Source organism: Vicia villosa, unplaced genomic scaffold (genome assembly GCF_029867415.1).
Source record: "Vicia villosa cultivar HV-30 ecotype Madison, WI unplaced genomic scaffold, Vvil1.0 ctg.002310F_1_1, whole genome shotgun sequence".
Taxonomy (NCBI): Eukaryota; Viridiplantae; Streptophyta; class Magnoliopsida; order Fabales; family Fabaceae; genus Vicia; species Vicia villosa.
In genome coordinates, this window is record NW_026705890.1 from 210,881 (window position 1) to 233,473 (window position 22,593).

At 33.1% G+C, this 22,593-nt stretch overlaps 3 protein-coding genes across 8 annotated transcripts in view; 1 reads left to right on the forward strand and 2 right to left on the reverse strand.

Annotated features, from left to right (window-relative positions):
• Positions 1 to 4,904: 4,904 nt before the first annotated feature.
• On the reverse strand, positions 4,905 to 5,822 carry LOC131638403 (protein INAPERTURATE POLLEN1-like). Its single transcript, XM_058908964.1, has one exon. The coding sequence runs from the start codon at positions 5,792 to 5,794 to the stop codon at positions 4,952 to 4,954; it is 843 nt and encodes a 280-aa protein (XP_058764947.1). The 5' UTR covers positions 5,795 to 5,822; the 3' UTR covers positions 4,905 to 4,951.
• Positions 5,823 to 9,999: 4,177 nt separating this feature from the next.
• Positions 10,000 to 22,593, forward strand: part of LOC131638400 (uncharacterized) — a 40,887-nt gene continuing 28,293 nt past the window's right edge. For 2 of the 6 annotated variants that reach the window (XR_009294663.1, XM_058908959.1), the window contains exons 1-2: positions 10,001 to 10,385; positions 11,155 to 11,211. The gene's annotated coding sequence lies outside the window, so the exon portion shown is untranslated. Of the gene's footprint in view, positions 10,386 to 11,154; positions 11,212 to 15,447; positions 21,412 to 22,593 lie in introns of those variants that run through there. The other 4 variants (XR_009294666.1, XM_058908961.1, XR_009294665.1 and 1 more) reach the window with 4 other exon arrangements.
• Positions 11,330 to 14,661, reverse strand: LOC131638402 (probable flavin-containing monooxygenase 1). Its single transcript, XM_058908963.1, has 5 exons — positions 13,969 to 14,661; positions 13,498 to 13,738; positions 12,380 to 12,558; positions 11,935 to 12,284; positions 11,330 to 11,828 (listed from the first exon to the last, which is right to left on the reverse strand). Exons 1-5 carry the CDS (start codon positions 14,425 to 14,427, stop codon positions 11,489 to 11,491), a joined length of 1,569 nt encoding a protein of 522 aa, XP_058764946.1. The 5' UTR covers positions 14,428 to 14,661; the 3' UTR covers positions 11,330 to 11,488.

Genomic DNA, 22,593 nt, shown 5'->3' on the forward strand with positions numbered 1-22,593 from the left:
GATATTGTGGGTCAAAAGGCGTTGAAGAAAAAATTTCGTGATATTGCCTATTCATCCACATCTTCAATGTGTCCACCGCCGGTCAAATACATACCAAAGAGAGGAGTTAATAAAAGTACAAAGGGGGAAGAATGATGTGCATCATGATCCAAGTCAGTGGGAATATGCTGATGCTTCGCAGGGGGGTAAGACTACAAAGAGATCATGCACACAACCAAGTGGGAGTCAATCGTCAACCATGCATATTGGTAAGCAACCTTCTATCAATTCTACAAAAGCCAAGTACTTGTAACAGTTTCCTGCCTTCTTTCATCCATACATCGATGACATTGTTGATGTTGAATCGGATGAAAATTGTGGTTTCCGTTGTATTTCATCTGCATTAGGATGGGGGGAAGAAATCATTTTGCTGTAGCTAAAATAATTCTCAAATATCTCAAAGAAACATTGAGCCTAGGTGTGACGCAAGAGCTTCAAGGATGGTCAAATTTAGATTATGTTGTTGACAGGAAAAGTACCTTAGTTTATCTCTTCGTGCTTGGCCTGGGAACTATCTCATAGTCATCTAAAAATAACCTATTGTTAACCTATCTACTACTGAATCAGAGTTTGTAAAATCATCATATTTCTTGTTTGGAAATTAAGCTTAGGAAATTGTGCAACTTTTTGGGCAAACACAATAATTGAATAATGATACTCTATGATAATAGCTTAACCATTAAGATCTCAAATAATCCTATAATACATGTAAATGCAAGCATATCGATGTTAGATTCTACTTCCTTATGGATCTCACAAAAGATGGCGTGATAAAACGTCTTATTGCAACTCTGAAGAACAACTTGCTGATGTGATGAGCACACCTTTGAAACTAGATTCGTTTTGCAAACTTAAGACAAATTGAAGATAAGGATTGGTGATTTTGATCTAGTTAGAGATTAATTAGTCCTTGTTTAATATTTTGTTTGTTGTTACTATGTTTAATCTGAATCTTCTAGCGTATGTTTAGATTTTAGATTAGGAGAGTGTTTATTAAGATTAATGTTGTAACTAGACCTATGCTAGTTACTTCAATTACAAGTATTGACTTCCCTATTATAATATGCCTATTGTAATAAGATTATATAAGGACCATTGTGATATCAATAATAGCAATCATAATCATTCTCTCATAACAAACTTGAATGTCATTTAAACATATTTTACATTTATTAAAATCTTAAAAAAATCTCCCAATTATTTCTATAAATGATTTTTGAAAAATTTTAAACAAAATTAACGTTATATGAAAGTTCATTTTGACGTTAATCTTTGGATATCTTGATGGTATAGTAAATCATTATAGATTAATCTCAAACTTTATAGGTATGATCTATATGATATTATGCTTCAATCCAACGATTGATTTTAAAAAATATTTACTCAAAATAAAGTTATGAACGAGTGTATCTCGTGGTGTAACTCTTCAGGTGTAATTTGATATCTCTCTCTCTCTCTCTCTCTCTCTCTCTCTCTCTCTCTCTCTCTCTCTCTCTCTCTCTCTCTCTCTCTCTCTCTCTCTCTTCATACACACACACACTCACACACACCCACACACACACTCACACACAACAAAAACAACAACAACAAAGTCTTATCTCACTAGGTGGGGTTGGCTACATTGATCAACTTTCCCCATAATGTTCTATCAAGAATCATGCATTTATCCAAATCATTAATCTCAAAATATTTCTTAATAACTTCTCTTATAGTGTTTCTGGGTCTTTCCTCTTACTCGAATTATTTCCCTTCTCTCCATCTGGTCTACTCTCTCTACACACACAGAGAAGATACTACGTCACATTTATAGTGCTTCTGCTACCGTCCTTGATAAGCCTACTCCACTTTCCAATGGTTTTTCATTGATGTTTTTGGTCTTCCACTATAGTTTGTGACAATATAATCAGTACATTCACTATTCGAATAATACTAAAAATATTAAATCTCCTATCTGAATTCCCGTTTTATTGTACACAGTATCCAAACTGAATCCTCACGAAATCTTTACTAGAAATCGTATTGAAATTTTCAGCACCAAAAACGTTGCTGCAAAGTCTCTGTTCTGTAGTGATCTTTCCTCGAACCTACAAGTATCTTGAGCCTTAGCTTGCCTGAAGATTGAGAAGAACTCTCACTTTGTAGGTAGGCTTCCAGACATCACTACTAAAGTAATTACAGAGAGAAGAATCTCCACCTTTTCTGGCGGACTTGTGAAAACCAACCACAACCACACACGCTTTACAAACCTCTAAAATCTTAAGAAATATTCAAAGAAATGTTAATCAAAATAAAAGAATCTCCAAAAAAATCACACATCTCAAAAGATGAGATTTAGATCCACAAGAAAATAAAAAATAATAATGATGTAGAAGATGAAAGAATTTGTTTGTAAAACACTCAAAACAGATTCAAAATCCTTTTGAAAATTAGAGAATGAATGTGTTGTGAAATTTCAAATTAATAGTGCAAGTTTATGTTTTCCAACATTGTGAAAGATTTTGAGTAAAAATTCTCTTATATGGGCTGGAGATCCAACACAAAAAATGAATGAAAATGGTGTATGATTCGAGTCATAAATAAGGAGCATGATTCGAGTCAAAAGATCAGGTGATTTGAATCAAGAGCTAAAAAAATATCAAAACTTATTTGTGTAATTCGAGTCACAAATTCTTTGATTTGAATCGCATGATTGGATTTATAAAAACATGTGTGATTCAAATGAGAGTTACAAAATTAAAACCAAGGAAATGCAATCCAAACCAGGCAGTCTGTGAGTTAAATCATGGAAACATGAAAGCAATCCTTAAATATTCTGTAATTTTGATTCGAGTCATGTAATAGTGTGATTCAAGTCACACTTTTAGAATCTCAATTTTTGCAAAATGTAAAGTGTTTTTGAGATTCTAACATTGTTATAATATGAACCATTCTCAAATATAGCTCTTGATCCGAGGACTCAACAAATTGAATTGAAGCATATTGTTTAAACTATAACCAAACACATTGATTTTCCCATGCGTAAAAACGAATTTAAAAATCAACCTTAAGATGTGCAATCAGTGGAGACGCAGTAACGATGTAAATAAAACAAAAAGTTAAAAGACAAGCAATCAAAACATAAACGCAGAAGGCAAACACAATGCAACTTCACCAGTCAGGTTGGTTAGGATATGGTTAAAAAATGTCTGTTATGGGTAAAGGAAACTTGAAGCTATACAGAAGTTGAATTACTCAAGTCAAATGTGTATTACCTACCCGGCTTGAAGAACAATCTATTAAATATTGGACAATTGTAACAGAAGAAACTGACCATAGTATTCAAAAATGGTACCTGCAAGATTTATCATGCGGACAAGGGAATGTTTATGTTTACTCAAATGTCATGTAATTGAATGTTTGTCATATTTACTCTTATGATGATTCCCATTTGCCTGAAAGGTGAAATAGAAGATAACACACAACTTAGATAAGATATTCCTAATAAAGCATTATGGAGAGTCAATATGAAGATCTATCAAGCCGCAGATACTTCATAACCTTCACTGATGACTTCAGTGCAAAGATTTGGACTTGTATTAATATTATGCATGAAAAGACTTATTCATTTGATATTTTCAAAATATTCAAGGCCTTAGTGGAAAAAGAATAGAGCTGAATTTACATCTACTGCATCTAAATGATTTGTGCAACTTCCATGGGATCAAATAAAGGCCACTGACTGCATTCTACACTCCACAACAAAATGGGGTGTCAGAACGAAATAATAGGACTCTAATGAATATGATTAGAAGCATTTTGACCGGAAGAAGTGTGCCAATGATATTCTAGGTGGAAGCAACTAAATGTGCTACATATGCGCTCAATAGGAGTCCTTCTCTTTCTTGATATCACTTCAAAAGAAGCATGGAGTTTGTAGCAGCATCATATTGTCCCTGTATGGGAATTCGGCTCAAGAAAATCCTGTAGTAGTTAGGGCAGTCACAAGCACATTGTTACTCCGTGATAACCGCTCAACGATTAACCTCTCAATCCTATAATACATGGCAGATGCAAGCATATCCACATTAAATTCTACTTCCTTAGGGATCTCACAAAAGATGATAAGATAAAATTGTCTTATTACAACTCTGAAGAGCAGCTTGTTGATGTGATACGCCTTTTAGACTGAATTCATTCTGCAAACTGAAGGCTAGGCTTGGTGTGTTTGATCTAATTGAGATTAATTAGTCATTGTTTGGTATTTTGTTTGTTGTTAGTGTGTTTATGCTAGCAAATGTTTAGATTAAGGGAGTGTTTGTTAGGCTTAATGTTGTAACTAGACCTATGTAATTGGAGAATGCTGTTTAAGTGTAATTGGTAGAGCTTAAGACTTTTAACTAAAACATGTTAAAAATATAAACCTTTGGAGAATGCTGTTGTACTGCAGTTTCTAAATCTAAGCTTGATGATTTACAATCTTTATAGTTTAAAAAACTTGTAACATTAGTATTTCATTTAGGCCTATAAATAAGTTGAGTGGTCCTAGAACTAAATAAACTTGTGAAATTCATTATATGTTACCCTTATCGCGGTTTTAAATTGCGATTGCAAATCGCACTTATGCCATGAACTTTGATATTACGATCATAGCTCTAAAACGCGGTCCCTGACCGCAATTGTAGCCGCATTATTTTGTTTTCATACAGAATTTGGAGATCACAAACCAAAATCAAATACAGTAACTGCAATTTCTTCAATTATCATATCAGAAATTATCTCTTCTGCTACATCATAATTTCCTAATCACTGAACACAAAAACTGTGCCATCTCAATATTCAACACTACAAATCAATAGCAAAAAGAAAAGACTTAACATGAACTCAAACTATCATACATGACATACACACCCTCAAAACATGATTCTTGAACCAATCAGTGACACCTTGAACCACAAAACTCTTTATGATCCTTACCATGATCAAAGCAAAAACTCTTGGAATGTTCAACAGAATTAACCAAATCATGATCTTTCAACCCAATAAGAAACTTGGACAACCCTTCAAGAAACAAAGCAGATTGATAAACAGAAGCAGCACTAATAATATCAACAAGAACACTTCTCCTCAATCTGTTTGCATAGAGAAAAACACTTACAAACTCTTCCATGTAAGCCTTCACATCATTTCCCACAGCAACTTTCCCTTTATTATCGCTGCGATCCCTACACGAAAACCAGTCTCCGACAACACGGTCAAGGAATCCTCCTTCCGCGCGTGCTATCCTTTCGTTCAGCGTTGGGACGATGGATTTCAGCCCGCATTCGATCTGTTCCATGCGCGTTATCAAAGTCTCCGACGGGTTCCTCCACGCCATGGATATCTGCCACGGACGATCAGAAGAGATCGAACCAGACATGTTTTCGTCTGATTCCATTTCTTCGTCCTCAAGAAAAGACCGAGCGAGGTTTGTGAAGACGAAAGGGTGGATGTCGGAGATCCAAAGGAGAGGCTTTTCCAAGGAGTTACGCCAGTCTTGGTTGAGAATCTGCGAAGCATCGGTTGTAGCGGCCGCGTCGAGGGCTTGGTAGTAAGATTGGAAATGCTGGTGGAGAAGCTCAACGTGGGTTGAGAGAAGGGTTAATGAGTCGCCGGAGATCGAGCGACGGAGCAACGGGAGGTGGTTGTTTTTGAGGGTGTTGAACCATTCTGTGTAGTACTCTTTGAATGGACGTGGTGATGTGTGTTGCTTCTGTCTGGTGAATACTGATTTCAGCATTTTTGTGATTCTGGTTCTTCTTCTTTTCTTGGAGTTGAATCTTGTTTTGCAGAATGGAATGCTAACTGTTTTGTTTTGGAGAATGGGAACCAAAGTTGGTTATAACAGAAATTTGAAAGTGAACTAACAGAAAAGCTTAACTATGGTTAAACACAATTAGCAGTTGTTATAGTTAACATCTAATCACCTTAAATGTAGATAGATATGTTAATTAACTCTAAGGTATAAGGCATAAAAACCCTCTTGAGAGTTTTAGAAATTTTTTTGAAAATGATATATTTTTTTAGAGTTTTAAAAACCCTTTTGGCAGTTTTATATGAGTTTTATTAAATTGTTATTATATCATGGAAAACTTTAACTTAATGAGCTTTAGTTAGTTTAAGATAACTCTGCATACTTAGGTTTGTAAAACTATATCTTCTTCAACTATAATACATATTAGGCATGTACGTTTTAGCTTTAAAAAATAGATTTTTTATTTAATTTCAAAAATGACTTTTATAAAGTTTTTTAAAATATTACAAATTTTTATATATATTTTAAATTAAAAGAGTAATTTTGATATCTTATAACATAAACATACATTATTGAAGATTAAAATATGGTCTGACAATTTTTTTCAAAAATTGTATTTCAAAAATATTTTTCATAAAAAATTATTTGAAATAGTTTTAAAATTAAGTTTTTTTTTTTTGAAATTTTAATATTCAATAAAATTTTCAATAAAATATTTAAAATAATATTTTAAAAATAATTATTTTAGTTAAAGTTTCAATTGAAGTTTTTATAAATTTTTCTTTAAAAAAGTTATATAATATAAAAATTCTTTTTTTAAAAAAACAACGGGCCCATTATTATTTATACTAAGGTATCAATTAAAGTTATTTTAAATAGCTTGAGTAAAGGTTACCAATCACAATCCCAACATATGGTGTAGGATTGTAGTTTTCTTGCATTTTTGGGTTATCTAAATAACCATCTATATAATCATCGTGAAATAAGCTGCTTCTGAAATAAACTCATTTGCTTACTTCTCTCCCAACTTTTTTGCGAATGATTTTATATCTGATTTGGGCCGGCCATGGATCCAAAAAGAGATAGCCTCAATTATTCGTCCAAAGTTAATCTATCAAGGCATTAAAGGTACAATGTAACTTTATTTGAGAATCACACACTGGATTTACATCATAATTGATGCTTATAGTTAGTTGCCATCAGACAAGCTCTTGGATTCTACGCCGAAAAGCAAGGGACGTCCATAACCTCCCTTTATATATGAGGCATCCCACGTGATATCTAAGGTATTCTCTGTATCATAATTCACTATACTTTTCATTTTTTTACAGACTTGGACTTTAGAGTGCTAACCATGCAGACCTACCTCTGCGCCTTCACATTGGAGAATTGTTCCACCACATCAAGACTCTCCTTTATTATTTCACCAAGTATTTCCAGTTCCGTATTGGAACAATCTCAAACATCAATTTTAATAGCTAGATCATGTTTATCAAATGCTCGTACTAGAGAGTGAGAGAGGGGGAAATAAGAGTAATAAAATGTGTGAATAAAGTTGTTTATTGATTCAACAAACAAGGAATTATAGAGAAGATATAAATCCATCCAAGGTAGATGCAGCGTAGCAATGGGAGGCTCCGAAGACAGTTACAGATATTAGAAGCTTTTTGGGTTTGGCTAGTTACTATAGGAGATTTATCGAAGGCTTTTCTAAGTTAGCACTTTCGTTAACGCAACTGACTTGTAAAGGTAAGGCATTTGTGTGGGATGTTCAGTGTGAAGACAGTTTTACTGAACTGAAGAAGAGATTGACGACGGCTCCAATTTTGATATTGCCTAATCCTGGAGAATCTTTTATTATGTATTGTGATGATTCTAAATTGGGCTTAGGTGGTGTGCTTATGCAGAATGATAAAGTAGTAGTTTATATGTCAAGGCAGTTGAGGATTCATGGAAGAAGTTATCCTACACATGATTTAGAATTAGCCGTAGTGGTATTCATGTTAAAAATTTGGAGACATTATCTCTATGGTTCTAGATTTGAAGTATTCAGTGGACATAAGAGTTTGAAGTATTTGTTTGATCAGAAGGAATTAAATATGAGGCAATGCAGGTGGTTAGAATTGTTGAAAGACTATGAATTTGGCTTGAATTATCATGCGAGTAAAGCTAATGTTGTAGCCGATGCTTTGAGTCGGAAGGCATTGCATATGTCAACGATGATGGTTAAGGAATTGAAATTGATTGAACAATTCAGAGACTTGAGTTTGGTTTGCGAGAAGACACAACAAAGTGTTATGTTGGGAATGTTGAAAATTAATAGTGATTTCTTGACTAGAATCAAAGAATCTCAGAAGTTGGATGTGAAATTGGTAGATATGATGGTTGGAAGTAATCAATCAAAATATGGTGACTTTAAGATGGATGAGCAAGGTGTACTGAGGTTTCGCGGTAGAATTTGTATTCCAGATGATGAAAAGGTGAAGAAGATGATTCTTAAAGAAGGTCATCGAAGTAGTTTGAGTATTCATCTCGAGGCTGCTAAAATGTATCAAAATTTGAAGAAGTTATTTGGTGGTCTAGACTGAAGCGTGATGTAGCACAGTTTGTGTATGCGTGTTTGACTTGTTAGAAGTCGAAAGTTGAACATCAAAGACCTGCAGGGTTGATGCAACCGTTAGATGTCCCGGAATGGAAATGAGATAGTATATTGATGGACTTTGTGACGGGGCTGCCTAGTATTCCTAGAGGTTATGACGCGATTTGGGTGATCGTTGATTGATTGACGAAATCGACTCATATTGTTTCGGTCAATTTTAGTTTTTAGATACCGAAGTTGGTGAAGATTTATATTCCGGTCAATAAAAAAAAACTTACCTTTGTCTCGGTCTCTGGTATGCCGTATGTCATCTTCTCTAGTTAAATTATTTGTCATCACCGTCAGTGTAAAAAAATTATTCTTGTTGAAAACGAATGGGTGTGGTAATGTAGGAGGAGAAAAACCAAAAACTAAAAAAATATGGAAGCGTGAGATTGGAGATTGAAGAGAGACTTAACTGACAACCCTAGTTCTCTCTTTTTCTATTTTGTAAAAGAAAAAATTATAATACACATGGCAAAAATAATACACATGAGACAATCTAGTTATGGTTTAAAATTAAAAAAAAGAATCGGATTAATATAAATATTAACAGAAGGATTAATATGACTCAGCTAAAAAATTTGTAAAGAATTAAATAGAGACTTTTTTTTAGAGATTAATTTAGACTCTCTAATTTTCCTCAGAGACTAAAATAAGTCTTCACTCTTAAATTAATGAGTGAATCTTATTTTCTTTTAAAGAAGAACAATTTTTTTATCCAGATATTTTAAAAAATAATCTCAAAACAAATATTATATTACATATTAAGAAATATATAAAAAATATACCGTTCATCCAAATATTTATTTTTTCTATACGGAATAAGTATATTTATGATCCATATATAAATTAAAATATGTCTTTTTTATTTTTAAAATAATAAATTTTTTGATTAAACAATTTTCTATTTCTATCTTTTCATATTTATTACATTTTGAAAACAAAATCGGGCGTATCATACCAGTACCTATACAAACGCACGGGTAACACACCAGTACCGTGTAAACGCACAAACACACGGGTTATAAATTTTTTTCACAATTAAAGAAAATAAAAATTAAAATAATGTATTAATTTAAATACGGGAAAAAATTATTTTTGAAATTATTTTTAATTAAGATACAAATTATTTTTAAGATAATATATGAAAAATTGAAATATATATTATTGATGTAAAACAATTTTATTTTTATTTTAAAAATATCTTTTTTTTTACAAATAATAAATTATTTTAGCTAAACAATTTTATTTTCTTATTTATATTTTTATTATATTTTGAAAATAAAAACGTGCCTACTACACCTATATCCAGAAAAATACTTGAATGGATACGAATCTAAATCCATACTTTTAAGAACCATCAATAAAAATAGAGAAAAATCAAATTTATTTAATATTTAATTTCGTTTTTAATTGACATAATGAGAGTGGTTGTGAATTATGATAAAAGAGGAGAGAGACAAATTTGTTTTTATTTTTTAATTAATATAAAAATTATGATTAGACGTGGCTAAATCCAATGATTATTATGGAATAATATGGATGATTAGGGGTTTTTAAAAACGCTTAATTTTCTTGTACCATATATTTGTTTCATATTTGTTCCATTTTCTGTTTACAAAAAATCCCATAGAGAGAAAAACCACATATCCTGCAAAACTTCCGTTGCCGTAAGAAACCTATAATGGCCGATTCCACTCTCAAATTGGGGCAACAGAAATTCCGAGCAAACCCTAACCCTTCCTTCCATAAGAGCTTTTCCATTCAAAAACCCATTTCTAGCGCCTAGAAAACAGCCACGATGATCCCCGACGATGCCGTTGAAGCAACGGTTGCAAAACCGAAATGAAGCGCTTTCCAACAAGAGAGGGTGATGATGAAGTCACGAAACGAGATTTACCGGAATCAACACTTTGAAGGAGGGAAAACTCACCGGTAAGCACATTGGTTACGGTGGCTTCAATCTCTATTATGCATTTGATTAGGATTCTTTCAAGTGACTAGATAACCGTATTGCTGATTAGTGTTTCCAAATTCATAGATTGTTACATATAGAAAATAAGTGTTTGTATGCTTTCGCGTTTGAAATACTCTGAATTGATTCTGGATTCGTAGAATTGATTTTAACATGTTTGATTGCTCTCGAATAGAATTGATTATGCTTTTTAAAATTGATTCTTACTTAAGCTTGAATTTGTAGCTTTTAAGTCTAAACACGATTTTTAAGCTGAAATTTAAATGTAATGCTCACTTTTGCAGCAACTAATCCAAACATAAATCACTTTATTTTCAACTTACTTTTATAGCATGTTTGGTTTGACTTTTGAAAGAGGCAAAAACAATTCTAGAGGTGTAGAATTGATTATGGAGTGATTTTGAGGTGTTTGGTTCTTCTAACGTAGAATTGATTATGTCTCCAAAATTGATTCTACTTAAAGATATAATTTGTAGCTTTTGAATTTAAACGTGATTTTTATACTGAAGTTTGTCATTCAACTCACTTTTACATAGATGTATCCAAACACACATTTAATTCTGTTTACTGCCAATCCAAACACACATTTAGCCAAAATCAATTTTCCTCACCGCATGATCAAACACACAATGTGATTTTATTCATTCAAATTTTTTACTCAATAAAGTGCAACCACTCTGCAGAGAATATCAATATCAAACCCTAATTTCAGTTTCAATGTTATTGTAGGATCTTACCTCCAACTCTTTTACTGGAAATTTACCTGCAATGCAACTGAAGCAACCTGTAAGCAATCCTTCCTTTAGTATTTTTGTATTGCATTCACTGTATTGTTGTTTGTTCATATGAATTGTAATATTTAGTTTTTGATTACCCTCTAAAAACCCAGTTGAATCTTGTGAAAAATAAGAACATTAATTATTTTCATTTTAAAAGGCACCAAATACACATCTTAAATATTGCAGTCAGAGAACATACACTTATTATGCTTAAACAAAATCATAATATTAACGCAACAGTAAATATATAGGAGTAGGATATCGTTAAGAACCATATAAAAATCTCAGTCTTCCTTATAGTCAAAAGCCGTGTAAGGAGTGAATGCCTCTTTAATCAAGCTCTTCTTCCTCCAAGTATTCCAACCCAAATCTTCACAAATTTCATCATTATGGTTGATACCAAAAGTTGTGATGCAGTTTCTTTTATAAAACCTAGTAGACTTTTTCATTGTTTCCATGTCCTTAATTGTCTGGGAAAGCATCTTATCAGCACTCGGGAGCTTAAATTTGTTAGCTAGTAGACCAGATAGCCACATGGAACGTATCTCCGATGTGTATAGATTTGAAACACTCTCAACATAACCCACAAAGGCCATGTTTGGAATCAATGGATGAACCGTTCCCCTGTCACAAACTTGACTATTAGTTCACTTCATTCTCACCTATGCTTAGAAAGCTAAAGAAGTTAAAAAAAAGTTACTTTATTTCAAAAATCCAAAACTGTCTTTACCTGTACAATGGCATCATACCAGAAGGGTATTCCAATAAGTTATTGAAAGGTTCTGGCAAAATGGCTTGGAGTTTCTTTTTCCCATCATAACCAGTTGCCAAAATAACCACATCAGCATCTGTTTTACTGTTGTCATCAAATTCAACTCCATCATTTGAAAACCACCACTTTGATGCTCTTTTGAAGATTATTTTTCCCTTATCAGCCTCTTTGAAAAAAATTTCCGGTGTTATAGCTATTTGGCACGATGCAAAATCTTCCTCAAAAGGGTGATCTGGTTTCAATCCATACTTCTCCATTGGTTGCTTCCAAAGCAAGTAGGACTCTATGAATTTTGAAATCCCACGCCTCTGTTTAATGTCATTAATTCAATAAAACAAATTAAGTAAATAAAGCTTTGGTAATCACTAAAAAAATTCATAATCAAAATACATCTCTAATTTACCATTGGAGATAATAGGAGGCATAAAAGGGATTTGAGTAAGCTTTGATTTGGTGTTTGATGGAGGAACTGTGCAGACCTTGTTGCGTAGAACAAGAAAAATGGTACTCCCCACATTTGATAATGGGGAAGTGTCCAATGCAAACTTCTTATTATCATTGTGCATGGTTTCCCTTCAGGTCCTTCATAACAAGTTACAACAACCCTTCTTATTAGTTACTCATGTTTGAAATTTAATTTAACAGTGTAAAAGAGGAAATAAAATGACTTATAAAAAAATAATTAAAAACACAAAAATAAGCTAAGCATGTATTTTTTTGGTCTAATAGTCTAGTGACAGAAACAATTATTATAATTTTGATCAAATCTAATTATTTTACTAACTATTAGATACATAAACTAATCAATTAAAAATAAATGACCTGGTCAGTTAAAAATAAAATACTAAGAAAAAGACCTGAGAAGACACCAACAAAATATCTAAAATGCATAAACTTACAAAGTTATAATTATTGAAGTTAAAGAAAGAGTGTCACAATAAAAGACAAAGTAAGATAATCTAAATTAAAGAATCAACCCCCCTTAAAAAAGTTAATAAAGATTAAAGTAACCAATCAATTAGCGCATGTTGCCATGCTTGTAATAATTCAGTAAACATTTAATTATCATTCCTATGTTATAACAGTAAATATATATTTTTGTTTGATCTTTGGTTTTAAGAAAAATGACTTTGATAATTTGAAGTTTGGATAGAATGTATATAAAATCTTACAAATAATTGTTATAAAATATTAATAAAAGAAATTAAAAAAAAGAGATTTTACCAATATTAGTTATATCAAGGTTGAATGTTGTGATTTTTATTTTTATGTACCATTATATTATGCACATTATATATTTAAATTATGGTCCTTAACTGCAATTGCAACTATAATATAAAAGTTTTAGAGTTCTGAGATCTTGCTGCCATATCACAATTGTAATTGTTACCGCATTACAATGATTTGGTGAATTCCAGCAGAACCATAAGTATGACTGTAATTGTAGTTTAGAACAACATGCCTATATTATATATAAAATAAAATAAAATATAAAAACCATGTTAGATCATTTGTTATTACCTTGGTTTGCCTGTGCACACTCTAGAGCCAGATCAATAGCTGATTTTTTATAACCAACCACAACAACCTTTTTTCCTTTAACAAGATCACTTGTACCTTCTTTGTCAAGCTTACAATAATCAATGCTATGCAGAACCTTACCATTAAACACCTCAGGTCCCTTGTTCCGTGGAAATGTTGGCATCAATGGTATGTCACCATATTTTCCAGTGCAAATCACTACAAACTCGAAGTGGTACCGCTGAAAAATCAAATAGGCAAAGTAAAATTACTAGTTTTCTCAGAATTTCATCACAATTCTTAAGTTGTCAGTGTCGCAGTCAAAATGTGGTTAAGTTAGTCTTAAGTTTTTAACTGCCAACCACATCACGGTCATAAAACATAATTTGTTTTTATTATTTTTCCATAAATTGGTTAATATTATAGGTGATAAGTTTGAAGCTAGTTTATGAGTTGATAGGGAATAAAGACCTGAATGGTGTCTGATTCATTACTCTGAACAGAGAATTCCCACATAGGACGACCAGAAAGTGGATTTCCACTGTCCCGATGTAGTCGTCCGAAATCAAAACCTTCTTTATCACCAATAAATTTGATTTCCACGACCTTGGAATTGAACTTAACATACTTAAACAAATCAAAATGAACTGCATAAGTATGCAAGTATTCCAAAATCTCAGCATATGTAGGGTAATCAGAGCTTTCTCTCTGAGGCCAAGGGAAATCACTGAACTCATAGTTCCATGTTTGTGATTGAAGCTTAGTACACCTATAGGAACAATGTCTCCAAACACCACCAATTGAACCAGTGGCTTCAAAAACAACAGGGTTGTAGTTTGATAGTTGTTTCGCTACGGCTAAACCACTCACTCCAGCACCTATGATTCCAATTTTAGACACCATAACTGGTGGGTTGTCTTGGGTAGCCATAGGGCTGTGTAGTGGAAAAAAAGGACTTTATTATTTTGTAATTTGTATTGCAAAATGTGTGACTATGGGCAGTGTGAGGAATGAAAGTGTTTTCTTATTGCTATTTATATTGAAGAGACTATGGGCAGTGTGAGGAATGAAAGTGTTTTCTTATTGCTATTTATATTGAAGAGAAATCACATATCACAATAATTTATCACATTCTTTTATTACTGGTGGGTTCTCTTGGGTGGCCATGTGTTTTTTGTGTGGGTATGGAAAGGGGATCCGTATACTATATATATAATTATCGAAACTTTAATTAATCATATCTCACAAACTAGGGTATATCCACATCACATTTTTTAAGGAGTGCAAACAGAAAGCCACTGACATTTTTGGACACCTTTTTTATCGATAAAAATCTCACCATTTTAATATGCATATCATATAATAATAATGTGGCATGTGGCATACAAAATTTTAGCTAATAAAAGAAAAATAAAGTTGCCGATAAGGCCACATTTCTAATTAGTTTCTAATTATAGAAGTACCTTGTTGTATTGAGTATATTTAAATTAATAAAATGTTCTAAATTTTTATACCCAAAAAGAAAAAAAAATTAAAAGAAAGTTGAAATGAGTGTTTCTAGCACTTAGAGTCAGCCCAACAACACATTGAAATCTAAATAAAATATCAATCGAGGAATAAAGTATAAATTATTCTAATACTTACTCCCTCCGATCATATTATAAGAGAAATTTATTTTTTAATTTATTGAATAATTAATTTATCTGGTCTATATATAAACAAAAGGGCACATGTTAAAAAACACATTAATAGAAAGTTTGTCTTGAAACAAAACAATGAAAACATTAATTATAAATTTTTACAAAAATATTACACAATTTCCAATAAAAAATTTTTACATTTAGCTCTTAACATGTCTTTAGACAAATGGTTAGGGCACATGTTAGCATTATCCATATATTAATTATTCAACAAATCTAAAAAGTGAATTTCTCTTGTAATATGAGACAGAGCAATGAATCTATAACACGTGAATTTCTCTTATAATATGTGACGGAGGGAGTTGTAAGAACAAGCATACACTCACAAATGAGTTTTTGATTCATGGCAAACATCATAAGCAACCAAATACAAAAGCATAAATGAATGACACAAGACAATGGAAGATTATGGAGCTCAAATCACTCAGAAAATGGTATTGCATCTGTTAGGTCGACCAAGCAAAGCCCTAGGTCGACTCAAAACCAGAGCAAACTTAGCAAAACTGACAAGGTCACTGTTAGGTCGACCTACCCACACTCCCAGGTCGACCTAAACTGAAGAGTTTTTCTCATATTACTGTTAGGTCGACCCACTCACATCCACATGTCGACCTAATATGAAGAAATCTCCAAAAAGCTGAATTAACTGATTCTAGGTCGACCTAACCTACCAATGGGTCGACCCAACTGGCAACAAATTCAATTTGGCTCATTTTACTTCTGTTAGGTCGACCTAAGCACTAAGGTAGGTCGACCTATCTGCTGAAAACTTCCCAAATCATGTGTTCACTCTGCTCCAACATACCAGCAACTATATATATCATTCCATGTTAATTATTCAAGGTACACCAACAACTGAAAGATACACAAAGGCTTTTCATCTTCGTTCTTCATCATCTCCAACACAATTACACATAATCATTCTTGCGTTGAGGGTTAGTGATCGAGTTCGATAACGTCCATGGAACGGAATTGAAGATTCCTAGTGGGTGAAGATTTGTGGGGTTTTTGGTGAATAAAATCCGCGGGTTTTGTCCTCCAAGATAGGTATTTCTTGGGGGTTTTTATCAAGAGGTTTCATCGAGGATCAAGCTGAGTGTGAAGATTGAGGAACTAAGGTTCAAGCAATTCAAGACACTGCAGAAAGGATCAAAGTGAAGCTCTTGGAACACCTTGATCTGGCTCAAGATTAAGGGGAAAGAAGATTCAAAGGATCGACATAATTGGTTTATCGTTTATCGCTTTGTTAATCTTCTTTGTATAAACTGTTTTCATAGTAATGGAAAACTTCCCAATTCCCGTTTGGAATTGGGGGCAGATGTAGTCGTAGCGAGGACGATCGACGAACTGCCTCATCAAATATCGTGTTCTTATCGCCTTTATATTTTTGTTTATGTTTTGTTCATACTTGGTTATAATTGCAATTTGATAAACGATTCAGGTGTTAAAATTGTGCATTAAGAGTTTGTTTAAACATCACAATTCACCACACATTGAATCACCATCAATTGAGATTATCACCAAGTGTTTGTCGTTTTGCTTCAACTGTTATCAAAGCATTGCAAACAACGTATATCAAATTAAGAAGTTAATCGATTCTCACTAGAGCGACGTATTGATTCTATAGGGTATCCTTTCATCGCTAATCTCAAACTGTTTTGTGGTTTTTAACACATATACAATCGTTTCAATAGCGGTCCGGAATAGACGCGAGTCGATTCAGAACCGCTTTCGTTTAAAGTTCAAATAATTCTGAAAAACTCTGAGAGATCTATTCACCCCCCTCTAGATCCTTAGGCCAGCGTCTAACAGGAGTAATGGGACAAAGTAGTATGAAGCGGCCTGAAGTAAAGTCTAATATAATTTAACATTTTTTTGATGGGATAGTATAATTTAACATTACAATTGCCTTAAGGATTGAGAAACCAACAATATTAATTAAAACTAGAGGCCTTAACTATTTGTCTAAAGACATTTATTTTAGAGGCCTTAACCATTTGTTAAAGACATTTTTTTGTTTCAAATAATCAAAGGACTAGACTCATACACTTTAAATGTAGAGAAGTGAGCCTCATAAATTTGAATACATACTTCTATATATAATGTTTATAACTATCATCTCAATTTTGTAACATTTAAATTTATTTTAAAATTTTTCATTTCTTGAATACTTGAAAATTCATTAAATACTTTAAAGAGAATATTTACGATTAAAATTGAACTTTTAAAGGTTGATGCTTTGTTTGGATTAGAAATGAAAGTAAAAGGAAAAAAAGTGAAAGGAAGGAAAGTTGTAGGAATGAAAGTGAAAGGAAAGTGAGATGCTTTTTTAGTTGATTGATATAAATAAATGAAAGTGAAAGGAAAGAAAGATAAACAAGTGATAAAAGAAAAATTATATATTTAGTAAATGACATAAATATCCCTATTTAACATATATAAAATATTTTAAAACATGTAAAATAATATATAAATATAACATGCATAAATGCATTTATTTTTTATATATAAATAAACTATATATAAAATATAATTTACGCAAATAAAAAAAGAGTGAAGTCTTTCATATTTGTTTTAAAAACAATCAATTAATTAGAAACATTTTTGTCTTTTTGTGAGCAAAATATAGGGTTATCAATGTCTTTATAAGCAAAATGTTTTCTCTTTTTCCACTTTCCTTTCAATCTAGCGAGGAAACAAAATAGAGGTGGGTCCCAGCTACAATTTGCCATCCTCTTTACTATTTATAAAGTCCCAAACGGTGGAAGGATCTCGTATGTTGGGCTTTGTTTTCTTCTTTATCTTTCTCTTCTACATTCATCGCAAACAAACATAGTGTAAATAACTCATGAGTTACATATATACGGTTGATGATTGACATGTATACTCATAAGTTTTTCAACACGCACTGTTACTTCAAAATGTAGTATGAAATTTAGCTATATAAATTTTTGTTGTAATCATTTGAAAAAACACAAAAAATTTGAATAACATTGCGATCATTTGAAAAAATATAAGAAAATTTCCTTGCTCGTATAATTATTATTGTGGAGTATGAAACACTGTAATCATTTGAAAAAACAGAAAAAATATGAATATTTAATCACTTTTACTCCGTTGTCTTGCTTTAAGAATTTTCACATACATTTATAAATATTAGTGTAGTGTTAGAGAGCAAAACACTTTTTTTTTGACAAATAGAGAGCAAAACACTTAAGTAGAATTAGAGTTGTCTTGTGTAAATCTTTGCAGATCTGAAATCGTTAAACAAGAGAAGATTGTTCTCATGAACTTTGATATAATATAAAAGTTGTAAATTAAACCTGAAATAAAGGTTGTGAAATTAAACCTGTGTTAAAAGCTTTATAATAGTGAAAACCTCAAGGTGATCTTGGAGACTAGACATATGTATCATGGTATTAAGTCAAAGTAGGATAAAATTTGATCTCTGATCTCTTTATTTTTTTTTATTCTCTTTTTAAAACACCTATTCTTAAAATCAATCTATTTTATTTTTGTTATAAAGCTAAATAAAACAATATAGAGATCAAAGAGAGGAAGAGAAGAGAGAAAATAATATTGTATTATCTTCTTCAAAAGTACACTTTACATTGCAATGTGGATCTTATTTATAGAACCTAATTGAGATGGAAAATCACAACTATTAATAGGGAATAAGATGAAAAAGAAGAATAAGGATGAACATCCACTTTTATCTTTATTCATAACACTTTCCCTTGGATGTCCATTTAGGATATGTCTCGTTAAAACCTTACTAGGGCGATGCATGTCCAGTCTCCTTTAATGTAGCTATCTTTCAATTGAGTGATGCATGTAGTATTATCTTTAATATGGTCGTTTGTTACCCTGAAAAAACTTTGGAAACAAAGCAGGACACGTATCCTCAGTAAATGACCCTTCCTTTTTGACAAGAAAATTTCACAAGCCAGGAGTGAAGTAAAAGTCGAAGTAGAAGAGTGTTGAAGTCGTCTGAAGTCGAAGCAAAGGGCGAAAGTCGAACGTAACAATTCCATACTTAGAGAATTATTGGACCGAGCCTCCGATTGTAAAGGACACGTCAAAATTGGAAACAATTATCATAGGTGGCTAAGCGTGAAATGCAAAGGTTTGAAATGTTAGTGGGTGGTTACCAAGCTAGAATCGTGTGCCAAGAGCGCCAAATGCAGCAAAGGATCTTACGAAGCAGTTGTTTTCAATTCAAATCTTAGCCGTAGATTATGTTAGGTAGTTATTTCGTGTAAATCCTATAAATAGGTCACAATAATGTAGAAAAGGCGTGTTCACTATTACAATCAATTGCCTGCTTATACTCTGCCCAATTTCCGCCCTTAAGGAAAAAAGAGTTGTTGAGGGTCTTGTAGTATGTGAATCACCATCTTTATTTTCAATGCAAACCCTTTACTTTTTAATTGCATGTTTCGAAGCTTTCACTTATGTTGTGTTCTTTAATCAACATTTGCTTTGTCTCTTTATTTTCACTTCTACCAAATAGGCTGAGATCGGTTGTTACGACTAAAAACAACCCTTGAATCGACGCTGTCTGGTGGTCACGAGTCACCCCAATAGGTCAAGGCCAGAATGTTTGTACTTTTACCAAATCCTTTAGGTCTAGGAGTTTTCTAGGTGTGAGGATTTCACCTAATCAGATGTTCTGGAGTTCGGGAGGTCGGTTATACATAGGAAAGATTTTAAGCACCCTACATATCCGTAGTACTCTATGGGAACCTTCTATGTGTCTATGTGTTTGTGTTGCTGCTTAATTGGAAAAGTTTCTCCTTTGTGTTAGGAGAGAGAATTGAATTGAAAGACAGATAAACTGACTGTTTTTGGTTTTTGATTAGCTCGCTGAGATTCCTTGTGAATCTCATGCCTACATATCCCTAATGGAAGTCAGAGCTTTTTGTAGTTCGAGGAACTAATTACGGAAATGAATTGACTTTGGGTGCCTTGTTTGAACTCAAGGTTGAAGTTTGAATTAAATCTCTGTTTACAGGAAAGAGACATGAAGCCATCTTTACAGAGAGGCATTTCTACTATTCCACCACAAACATTTGAAGTGACAGAAAAGCGGGGTTCGTTTCATAAGAGAAGGATCTTACTTGTGTGTGTGCAAGTATGCCAGTCATAGTCTCTTAAATGAAAGAAAGATTCTCAACCAGTTTAGGGAAAGGAAACAAGTCTGGGTGTGTGTTCCTCAGAGCATGCCTTTCAAAATCTTAAATGGGAGAATGTTTTGAAATAGAAATGAAAATGTTTGTATTTTTGAATGTGGTGAAATAGGATGAATATCTCTTTGTAGAGATGAATCATGTCTATCTATTGTATGAAAGATCTGAATTTGACTGGCTTGTATGAGGCCCAAGCTTGAGGCTTAAAAGAGTTTTGATTGACCCTGGGAGATGACTCCACTGGAGATTGACTTTGACTAAAGGAATTTGTGTTCTGTATGAAGCCCAGAGTTGTGGCTGACTCTAATTGAGGAGTGTTTGTTTTATTTGATTGAAAGATTTATTTGGTGTTCTGTACAAAGCCTATAATTGTGGCTGACTCTAGCTAAAGAGACATTATTTTCTGCCTTGTACAAAGCCCAAAGTTGTGGCAGACTCAGTGAGGAAAAAACTCACTGTGGAGACTCTATTATCTGCCTTGTACAAAGCCCAAGGTTGTGGCATACTCTAGATGGGGAAAGAACCAATAGTTTGGGATCTTTTGACTCAAAGGAAAATATCTGCCTTGTATAAAGCCCAAGGTTGTGGCTAACTTTACTGAGGGTTACTCTGTTGTGCAGAGATTGAATGTTGACCCTATTGAGGAATTTGCTTTTATTAAACAGGGATTGATGAATGAAAGCCCAACTTTGAAGGTTGACCTTATTGGAGAATTTATTCTGTTGAATGATTGAGACTGACCCAGAGTTAACTCTACTGGGGAGTTTTGAAGGTTTGAATGATGGATGATGGAGGCTAACCCTTTTCAGGGGATTTTGACTTATGAAAGATTGATTTGGAAGCTAACCATTTCCTGGGAATTTTATGAAATGAAGGAATGATTTTGGAGGTTGACCCTTTCCAGGGGATTTTATGAAATGAATGAATGATTTTGGAGGCTGACCCTTTCCAGGGGATTTTAACTTATGAAAGATTGATTTGGAAGCTAACCCTTTCCAGGGAATTTTGTGAAATGAAAGATTGATTGGAGGCTAACCCTTTCAAGGGGATTTTGTGAAATGAAAGATTGATTGGAGGCTAACCCTTTCCAGGGGATTTTGTGAAATGAAAGATTGATTGGAGGCTAACCCTTTCTAGGGGATTTTTGACTATGAAAGATTGATTTGGAAGCTAACCCTTTCCAGGGGATTTTATGAGAATGACTTCTTGTTTAAAGCCCAATATTAAGGCTGACCTTGCTAAGGAAATTCCAGATGTGGAATCTAGCTCTACTAAGGAGAAGACTTACTTAAGATTGAAGATATGGGTGACAGAGACTGTCCATGTCTCTCATTCCAAAAGGTGAACTCAATACTGAGATTGAGACATTCTTAGCTTATTTGAAGTCTGGTTTGAAGAATAGAAGAATCTCACCAGGGTAGGCTAAAAGGTGACTAAAGACCTGTTCCTATGTTTATAAGAAACCTGATGAGTCCTTGTATACAAGCTCAAGAGAAAGTTGTGAATATGCTTTTAAGAAGCCTGTGGGTTCTTGTATTGTAACCCCAAGAGGAGGCTAATCGAGGGTCATTGTTATAGCACAAGAGAAAGCTATGTTGGCTTTGAACTTAGTTTGGCTCTAAGCAAATGGGTAAGAGGTTTTACCGGGAATAATTCCTCTTGGATGGATGTGCCCTATTTTTGTTCTAAGGCTTTTTTCAAGATGTTTCACCGGGAATAATTCATCTTGAGGTTGAACTAAAGAATTCTAATTAGGAAAGAGCCTTCACCGGGAAGACATTCTCAATCCTAGGCCATAATCCTATAATATATATATACAGTTTATTTGTCCTAAGGTTTTTCTTAGAGGGAGTTCTAAAAAACGTATATACAGTTTATATCTGACAGGTATTTAAATGAAAGCTGTAAATTGAAAGCAGTAAAAACTAACCTTGATGAAGAGGAGGCCTTTGAAAGATGTATGTACAAAAGGGGTTGGGACTTAGACTCAAGGAGAGGCCCATGTGAAATTGATTTGAAGTTAAAGTTGTTTTGAAAACAGTTGATTTGTTTATTGAAAACAGTTTTGAAATGTTTTTGAAAACAAAAGAAGTGAAGATGGACACTAGGTCACATAGGTATATGAAGAGTTTCACCGGGAATAATGCCCTTCAATACCGAGAAGAAAGTTTTGAAAACAGCAGGAGAATTTTTTGTTTAAAAAGGAT